The sequence below is a fragment of the Diadema setosum genome, unplaced genomic scaffold (genome assembly GCF_964275005.1).
Source record: "Diadema setosum unplaced genomic scaffold, eeDiaSeto1 scaffold_50, whole genome shotgun sequence".
NCBI classification, from domain to species: Eukaryota; Metazoa; Echinodermata; class Echinoidea; order Diadematoida; family Diadematidae; genus Diadema; species Diadema setosum.
This window is the reverse complement of record NW_027307676.1, coordinates 76428-86733: the sequence shown is the minus strand read 5'-3', so window position 1 is coordinate 86733 and position 10306 is coordinate 76428. Positions and strand designations below refer to the sequence as shown.

The following is a 10306-nucleotide window of genomic DNA, read 5'->3' as shown; positions in this document are numbered from 1 at the left end:
TTTCTGATATCTCCCTCGAGGCCAGTCAATATTATATGTTTATTTACAGCTCTACCAAAATTTGACCAGACATTCTCAAGTAGAAGATGAAAATGTACAATAAGGCACCCCTTTAGGGTGTGTACAGTTCTGGTCGAGGTGAGGATATAGCTTTTAACGTTTTACGAGATATTCAGAAACCACTCTATGAGATGTCAAAGAGCACGCAGTTCTAAGGGGTATCAAAAGTTTATTCGATGAAAATCGGTTTTGAAATGGCTGAGATATCCCAAAACAAAGTGAAACAAAGAGATCCTAATAAAATTGTGTCATGTCGCCTTTTATTATTAGCACTTTTTTGGATATCTCAGCCATTTGAAAACCAATTTTCATCAAATAAACGTTGAATCCTTCTTAAAATCACATGTTCTTTCATATTTCATAAGAGGCTTTTCACTGTCTCACTTAGGAATGTTCAAAACATGAATCCCCACCTCAACCAGTACTGTACAGTCCCTTTAAGATTCCTAAATTTCGGGGGATTGAGCCCGGGGTGGGGTATATGGTTCCAATTTTAACAGATTGGGATTCTAACCCCTAGGGATGCTACATGCCAAGTTTGGTGAAAATCCATCATGAGGTTTTCAAGAAGAAGATGAAACTGTACAATTTAGGCCCCATTTGGACCTCCCCACCTCTCCCCCTACCCCCAAGAGGGGCACCCCTGGATCTGCTATGAACAAACTTGAAACTACAGTAATTCATGTACTAACTCATAGTATTATCTTAGCTTCATCACTTCTGATTATTGAGAAGATTCCTTAATTTTGTGAGGTTTGGGCCCCTTGGGGCCCTTCAGATGGGACACGGTGCCCATTTGAACAAATTGAGATCCTATGCCCCTAGGGATACTACCTGCCAAATGTCATGGGATTCTCAAGAAGAAGATGAAAAGGTACAATTTAGGCCCCATTAGGACCCCTCCCCACTAACCTCGCTGGGTCCCAAAGGGGGCACCCCTGATTCTGGCATGAACAAACTTGAAACTACAGTCATCAATGTACTAACTCTAGCTCTATCACTTCTGGTTCTAGAGAATATTTTTAAGATTCCTTAATTTTTATTATTATTATTATTTTTTTTTTTGGGGGGGGGGGTTGGGCCCCCTGGGGCCCCCTGGGTGGGGCATGGTGCCCATTTTAACAAACTGATATCCTAACCCCCTAGGGACGCTACCTGCCAAGTTTGGTGAAAATCGGTCTTGCGGTTTTCAAGAAGAAGATGAAAACGGGAGAGGGCGCTGTATTCCTGCTGCCACATAGCAAAGTTTGCTCCCTGAATGTCATCCCATTTGTGTCATTTCCATAATGGAGTTTGTATTTTACATTTACCAGTGCTAGTGTACAGTGCAGTGATCCTCCAGGACAAGTTTCAGCATTTTTCATCATTCTGCCAGCATGGATTTTAGTAGCAAGATTTTGACCTGGTTTACCTTGTCTATGCTCTGTATGTCTACAATAAATGTTCCAGCACAGGCCTATGGACACTCAGTGGAAGCCAGATTACATGGAACACTATCATGCAAATGGAGTGTAGTGATCTGCAGTCAATAGACTGCTGCAACACTGAATGGAGCTATTCAGCCAAGACTTTCTACCTCTTTCAAGTACACCAGATATCACATCTGTTTTCTCTAAGAGGTCATGCAAGCAGGACAATTCTTGTAGAAGCTTACAATGTCTTGAAAGAAAATGGCATATTCCATGCGAGAGGCAAGCGGGCTGGCTGTCACATGCATAGACGTGAATTCAAACATGTCAGCCCATCCAGTCAAGCTTGTGAAACTGTTGATGTAGATATTGTCAATGCTCACTCTGTTTGTAATAGGAGTCACTTTGTGTGTGACTTTGTTTTTGAGAAGGACATAGATGTGCTGTTTCTCACTGAGACGTGGCTCCCTGCCGAGGGTACAGTCGTCACAGGAGAATTGACTCCACCGGGGTACACTTTCATCAATGTATCTCGTTCAGCAACCATTGATCCAGGGCATCATGGTGGTATCGGTATCCCTGCAAAGAAGGAACTCAAACTTGTACACAATAAGGATGTTTTACATGCACTTAATGTTTCTACGTTTGAATATGCTGTTGTGTCTAACATTTCCCGAACATTGCACTATGTGATTATTTACAGGCCTCCACTATCAGCAAAGAACGGATTTAACACTTCCACATTCATTGCAGAGTTTGAGGATTTTGTCCATGAACTGAATCTACTTCCAGGAAAATTGGTAATAGGTGGGGATCTAAATGTTCATTTTTATCGTCCAAGTCAGGCTGACGTGAGTAGAATCAACTCTGCTTTGGAGTCATGTGATCTTGTCCAGCACATTAATCAACACACTCATAGACTCGGTCATACTTTGGACCCCTTGATCACCAGATCAGATGAGTCAATTCTGAATGATATTGAGGTCTGTAACAACCATGAATCTGATCACTATGTTATTTGTCTTCATCTGAACATACCAAAGCCACGGGTATCTTGTTAAACTCTCACTTTCAGAGAGTACAAGGATATGAACCATGAGAATTTTTCAAATGATCTTGGTACATTGCTCGATGAGGGTGCTTCTCTTGATGACTGTAGAGATGTTGATAAACTTATTGACTTCTTTAACTCTGCTGTGACGATTGTGCTTGATCATCATGCTCCAGTTACAGTGCGGACATTCAGACACAGACGTCATCCTCAGTGGTACAATGAGGATATATCCTCTGCCCGTCGGGAACGTCGTAGGGCGGAAAGGAGATGGCTCAAAGTGAAATCCCCCGAGAACTTCAGGTCTTACCATGACGCAAAGGACAAGGTCAAGAAGGCTCTCCTCACTGCTAAATCTGAATACTTTAAGGAAAAGATTTCAGACTGTACTCCTAAGTCTGCTTTTGGAATCATTAATTCTCTACTCAACCGCAAGGACATTGTTTTACCAGCTCATGATTCACCAGTAGATGTGAGCAACCAGTTTGCATCCTTCTTTGCTGATAAGGTCAAAGATATTAGCTGTGACCTGAGTAACCAGTGCAGCAACTTGGTCTTGAACCCCATGTACGCAGATCAGCAAACTCAACATGAATTTGATTTTTCTGAGGTAACTGCTATTGAACTTACACGGATAATCGTGAAGAGTCCTTCTAAGACTTGCTGTCTTGATCCTTTGCCTACATGGTTGCTGAAGAAGCATCTTCCAATTCTTGCTCCTTCGCTCACTGCTTTGGTAAATGTCTATCAACAGGAACCTTCCTAGACTCACTGAAGCAAGCTATTGTGATACCAGTGATAAAGAAATCCTCATATGACAAGGACATTCTCAAGAACTACAGACCAGTTTTCCAAGATCGGGTTCAGATTCAAGATCATCTTCAGATCCAAGATCATCGAACGTGTAGTCACATCTCAGCTTGTTCAGTACATGGACGAGTCTCATCTCTCCGAGTCCTTTCAGTCGGCCTATAATAGTAACCATAGCTGCGAGACAGCCCTCCTCAAAGTCCAAGATGATATCCTTCGCAGCATTGACAAAAGGAAAGGGGTTATGCTGGTAATGCTTGTCCTGTCAGCTGCGTTCGATACAATCGATCATAAAATTCTGCTCGATCGCTTACACAACACCTTTGGTATTAAAGGTTCAGCTCTACAGTGGATGGCTTCTTCACTCACAAATCGAAGGAGTCGTGTCTGCGTGTCTGGTCACTTGTCTAGGGAGTGTACTTCAGTAGTTGGCATTCCACAGGGATCTGTAATTGGGCCCCTATTGTTCACCATGTATACCAGACCTCTTGGAAATTTTCTTCGTGCTGAAAATGTTAAGTATCATATGTGTGCAGATGACGTGCAAATCTATCTTGAGTTTGACCCCAGTGACCCTTCCAGTGTTAAACTCACTCTGAATGCACTGTCCAGATGTGTGGGTAAAGTGCAGGAATGGATAAATCTGAAAAAGCTGAAACTCAATGAAGAGAAAACAGAGTTTCTTGTTCTTGCCTCCAAACGCCATCTTAAGCTTGTACAGGAAATCAAACTTGCTCTTGGTACAACTCTCATCTCTCCATCTTATCATGTGCGCAATCTTGGAGTTATCCTTTCCTCTGATGCAAAGATGAGCATGCATGTTTCACAGATCTGTAAGTTAGCTAACTACTACATCAGAATTCTGTGGAGGATCAGAAAATTCATTGCTGCTTCTACTTGTCACGCAACAGTCCGTGCATTGGTCTTATCGCGACTCGACTACTGTAATGCTCTTCTTTGCGGAATCAGTCAGGCTGATGTGGATCGCTTACAGAGAGTTCAGAATGCTGCCTCTAGACTAGTGTACCATGTTCGTTCACGTTCTCATGCCACTCCTCTTATACGTCAACTCCACTGGCTGCCAGTCAAAGCAAGAATATCCTTTAAGCTTCTCCTACTGGTCTACAAAGTAGTCAACAATAGAGCTCCAGAGTACATTGGGGAGTGTCTGGTACGACACTCTCACTCTAGGCGCACTCGTCTTTCATCATCCGTTACCTTTACTCAACCACACACGAAAAAACTAGAGGGAGATGCAGCTTTCTCTTCTTGTGCTCCTAGGCTGTGGAATAAGCTCCCTCCCCTTCTCAAATCTTCACCCACACTTGATCATTTCAAACAAAACTTGAAGACTTATTTATTTTGATGTCCCTATATGTGCACTGGACTTATACTGTCACTGCCTGGTATTTTGTATATATTTTATCTCCTATGGCGAACAGGGATGACATGTCATAGCGCTTTGCATCCAGTGGAAAAGGCGCTCTATAAATGTCTATTATTATTGTTATTGTTATTATTATTATTATTATTATTATTATTATTATTAAAATGTAAAAAAGTTTACGCACGACGTACGACGGACGACGGACGACGGACGACGGACGAAGAACGATCGCAATAGCTCACTTGTGCCTTCGGCTCAGGTGAGCTAAAAAGAAAAAAAAGAGAGATTTTGCAACAAGGAAACGGGCAACAAGGAACAAGAAACTTTGTAAACAATGTTGGATTCTGCTTTGGCATGTATGTCTTTTTAATGACAGTTAATACATATATCTTAAAAGTTCAAAGAGAGAGAAAAAAAAAGGATGTTGAAACTTGACAATTGTTCATTGCATCACTTATGTCAATCTGTAAATACACAGGGGGTTATAACGTTTCGCAATTTCTTTTAAATTGTGTTTACCAAACAAAGCAATACGCTCCTTGCTGTAAACCACTGAAGACTTGTGAAAGGGCTGTGATTACATCAATGTATAATGGCTTGGTATAGGACTCCTCCACCTTTCTGGGAGATCCGTGTTACTACCGCGCTAATCCCGTTAGCGGCGTGTTCAAAACATGTTGAGAATTAACGTAGTCACATCGAGTTTAAATGCCTTTCCGCCATCGTTGAGACACGGTTGACGGCGGTTTGAGAACCGCCATGACCCGCCATGTAAACCGGCGATGTGTGATCGCCCCTTAAGTAGTTTTATTCCAGTCACTCTGATATGCAATTTCATGTACATACTTATGTATTATACATGTATATGCTTGGCAAACAGTATTGTAATCACCTTTATACTGGCAAACCATCTATGTTAAACCGACTTGCATTGTTTGCTAGAGATCTGTACATAGTAGTGCGTTTATTGTTTGTCGTAAGCAAATGCTTTGGCACGGACTTATTCACTAGGAGAGGATTGAATATAGCAGCGCAGTACTGCGTTTCCATGGTGACAACTTGGCACTGCTCTGTTCTTGTCCTAAAAGTGAGAATGTACAAAACCCTCTTGCATCTTGTATTTAGGAAAAGAGAAGGAAAATGTTTAATAAACAGTAGGACGGGTGCCTGATATCCCAGCAAACACATGACGTTTTCAGAACGTTTCCTAAACGTTTTTTTTTTTGAGGTTCCGTACGTCTTCGCATAAAATTGACATTTTTAAAACGTACAGTGTACATACAACGTCAAAGTTGTGACTTAGCATTTTCTGCAAAGCACAGGTTTTTGGGGAAACGTTTTAATTACGTCAATGGACGTTACAAAACGTTTTTATTATGCTGCAACGTCTCTGTCCTTTATAAACGTCCACAAAACATTTTTATTAGGTCTGCTACGTCGACTTTGTCTTCTTTTCGCTACGTGTTCGTTATTGGTTTCTTTATCATGAATATTCATGCCTATTTATGAATACTGACATTAAGGTGTATGTGATCTGATTTTAGTAACCATGTCTTCAATCATTACAAAAATTGTGGCGGTATATTAAAGCATGTGATACAGGTACATCAATTGGGAATAGGATGTAGTATAGGTAAAGGTGGTAGGACATTAAAAACAGGATAGGATTATGTAGAATTAGGACTAAGGTACATTAATCACATATTGTGCCTGTATAATCTCATTGCTATGATTTTTTTAAGATACCCTATAAAAATAAACTTTACACATTCTTATGTTTTCTGAACGTTCTAGGAGGATATGAAAGGTTCTCTTATCGTTCTGGAACTGGTCATAAGACTTTTTAGACGTTCTTAAAACTTTTTTGAACGTTCTAGACGGCTTTCAAAGTTTTTCCTGGACGTCCGCAGAACGTCCACAAAACGTTTTGAATATTCTTAAAAGGTTTTACTGACGTCTATAACGTTCAAAGGGTTCAGGTCCTTAAAAATTCCGAAAAGTTTTTTGGTTTTTTAAAAGTTTAAAAACCGTTTTATAACGTCCATTTGAAACGTTTTAAATACTTCGAAAACCTTCCACAAAAAGACGTTCTGAAAACATTTAGACAAAACGTCCAAATAACAAACTTGGAACGTTTCAACAACGTTCAGAAAACGTCAAAATGTTAGCTGGGATGGTATTTGTACAGTTTCTTATATGTTATATACCGTAGAAGTAGACACTGAAAAATGTCACACTGTAGTACACCAGCACAGCCGACAGTTGACCGCTCTGCATGTCCTTTTCATAAAATACCCCTTGGCCCAAAGCCTCATCAGCACTTACCATAAAGAATCACCACCTCTTACGAAAGAACACCGCCACTGACCTCTCACTCCTTTAGTGTTTCCTGGGTCTTTTTTCTCTCAAGTTCAGGGCAATAGATCTCATTGTGTGTATAAATGAAAAAAAAAAAGAAAAAGAAATGAGATGGCAGGGAAATATAGCAGTTGCTGTCTGATTGACGGCGTCCTAAAGCCAGGCAGCTAAAAACAAAAATCCGACCCCAGACTGGACGGAGACTTCGTGTGCATCAGACTTCGTGTGCATCTTTGACCCCCCAATACTAGAGTTATTGAATAGGATTTAGGACTTTAGGAGTTAAATGGTTGGATTCGTAGGATTGTACCTGAAAATGCCCACACCTTTGTTAGATCTTGTAATTAACATAGTAATCAATGTATCTCGGCTTAAAAACGACGTCAAACTGACTTTTTTTTTTCTTTGTTTATTTTCGTCAGTACAATACACGTATGAAATGTCATAAATTGACGTGTAAACGACATATTTATGACGTTATTCTGACGTGATATTTTGTCTTTCAAGTAGTAATCTAAACGTCATTTAGGTGTCTTTGTACAACCACTTAGACGTCTGACAGACGTCACAAATATGACGTCTTTTTTACGTCTTCCATTTGAGCAAGATTACGTATTTTTGTCGACAGATTACAACATTTAAATGACGTCTATTTTCTTTGTTTATTTACGTCGTTAAGACGACATATTAGAAGTCTTTCTGACGTCCAAATATGACGTCTTTTTTACGTCTTCTATTTGAGCAAGATTACGTATTTTTGTCGACAGTTTACGACGTCTTTCTGACGACAGCACTGACGTGAAATAGACGTCATTCTGACGTGTCTCTGCTATCGGGGGAGTTTGACCACGACCTCCACTCCACTGTCATGACCAAGTCGTGTAAAAACCCTAAAAACTTATGCTGCCCGAGATCAGCTCGTCTAGCTGATTTTACTCCGCAACTTTTGGTTTGAGACTGTATACGAGAGGACTTTGTTTCGGCAGGCAGTCCTTCCTTCAAGCTCACACCTCGCCAGCCTGGAAATAAGCATCTTTTCTGGGGGGGGGGGGGGGGAGAACAACACAGCAGCCCAAAATCAGTTTATTGCAACTGGCAAATAGAAACTGTTGACTCCATTATACACGTGTTTAGGAGGATAATGAATGTCCGCTCCATCTCTTCCAATGACTGCCACAATAAGGCATCCACATCGTTTCAGTCAACTCTGACTCTTCGCTCGTTGCCTCATTCACGTCGAGTATCCGGTCGACCAACCGTCATCCCATTTCCGTTTCATCTCGCTCTGGACCTGTCGTGCTCGCGTTTATTCCGGCCGATCTCGTCCTTCGCGTGTGATGTTCGACGACGCCGTACTCGCGAAGTGACGCACGCCATTCAGTGGACTTTCGCGAACATTTTGGACTTAAAGGGAACGCAAACCCAAAGAACAATGTGGATCGGGTGAAAGCAGCAACATTAGTAGACCACATCAGTGAAAGTTTGTGGAAAATCGGATATGCAAAAATTATGAATTTTTGTAATTTTGGTTTTGAACCACAGGATGAGGAGACTACTAGAGGTTATGACGTATGGGTGGAGAACAATGTAAAGAAAATATAAAGCAAATTCCTCAAAAATTCCTTTTCCATGAAAATTACACATTCCATCAACTTGATACTGACATGATGTTATGGGTAGCAATTATTCCCCCTGCCTTCTGAAAGCGACTAGTCAAGGGCTCTTTCATAATGCTAGAAAAGTGAATTTTTATAAGATTTTCAACACCAAAACTTTAAAAACTCATAACTTTTTCATCGATTGTCCGATTTTTCTCAAACTTTCACTGATGTGTTTTACTGATGTTGCAGCTTTCACTCAATACACATTGCTCTTTGGGTTTGCGTCCCCTTTAACATAAACTGGAATTTTTCTCCCTGGTTCACCCTTTTAGATTACTGGTGGTGAATGTTTATATCAAATTTTGGAATTCCTTAATTCGGATGATATCTGTGGATCCACATTATTGGGTTTGATATTGAACAAGTCAAGAGGGGTAATGTATACATCTGTTGAATTTATACCTACTTATAAGGGCTATTCTGAATGCCAAAATAATATAAGTTGTCTGTCACCACAACGCTATAAATGGCAGAATGTCGATACAGATATGATCCTGATCAATTGTAAATAAAGTCCGTTCAATTCAGAAGGTCATTGTAAATGGAAACCAAACTGGCTAACATGTGTTTACTTTAACCTCGTTGTCTCGTAAAATAATAACAAAAAACAGGGAAATTGGTTATTTACCCTTGCGCATGCAACTTAAGCAAAACATTAACAAGAATTCATACAACGATACCAATTCTTCCAAAATTATCATAGTTGATTTTTTATCGCTGTGTTTTTTCCTTATTGTTTACATTTCTTTTTCCTAAATTCGGAAACGAAGGATAGTGCCTGAATGCAGGAAGTACATAAGAAATTAACACAATGCCGTGGTGGTATAAAAACATGATGGACACTGAATACACGCCATGCACGCATTAGGCAGGGTGTTTTTGCAGGTACATTTTAGTGTATGATCACTCTAATTCATAGACTCGACTTTACGCTGTAGTATTGCCAAAGCTGGCAAAATAATGTATCAAATAATTCTCTCTCCCCCCCCCCCCTCCCTTTCTCCCTTCCTCCCAATATCTCCCTCTCACTCACTCTCACTTATTGCTGTCTGCAATGCACCGCCTATAGGCAAACCACAATGTCCTCACCATTATTATAAAACGGCGTTTCTGCGAGCCACGATCACACCAAATTAGGCCGTCATGTCGCGACATGTGTATGTCCATGACTGTCCATGTCGCGCCATGCGTGGATGGCGTGTCATTTTATCCGACCTTACGTGTTGCAATCGATGACCGCACCGGAAAAAACATATGTAATTGATCACGATGGCATATCCTATGTCTATTATGTCACTACAAGTTGTGACATGACCTTGTGCGGATATCTGTCATAAATGTTTACCTGCGCAATCGATGAGCTCATATCCCTTATGGAACAAACACATGGTCACACAGTGTAGTTTATGTGGAAATGTCCCAATGTCACATAATAACTATGTGAAATCTACTTCTACACCTATAGGTGGAAATGAGCGATACCTAACTGAGAAAAAAAAAACTTTGGTTCTTGAACTCATGCTTAGTGTAATCAACATGCAAATTAACTTGTTTGCATAACTTATTATCT

The 10306-nt window shown here is 40.5% G+C and overlaps 1 protein-coding gene across 1 annotated transcript in view; it reads left to right on the top strand.

Annotated features, from left to right (window-relative positions):
* Positions 1 to 1346: 1346 nt before the first annotated feature.
* The window catches only part of LOC140245877 (probable lysosomal cobalamin transporter), a gene marked incomplete at its 3' end in the record, with an annotated part of 69736 nt that continues 60776 nt past the window's right edge, over positions 1347 to 10306 (top strand). Inside the window, exons 1-3 of the mRNA XM_072325361.1 lie at positions 1347 to 1351; positions 1867 to 2042; positions 2697 to 3130. Of these exons, the coding sequence (XP_072181462.1) occupies positions 1347 to 1351; positions 1867 to 2042; positions 2697 to 3130 (615 nt within the window). The remainder of the gene's footprint in view (positions 1352 to 1866; positions 2043 to 2696; positions 3131 to 10306) is intronic.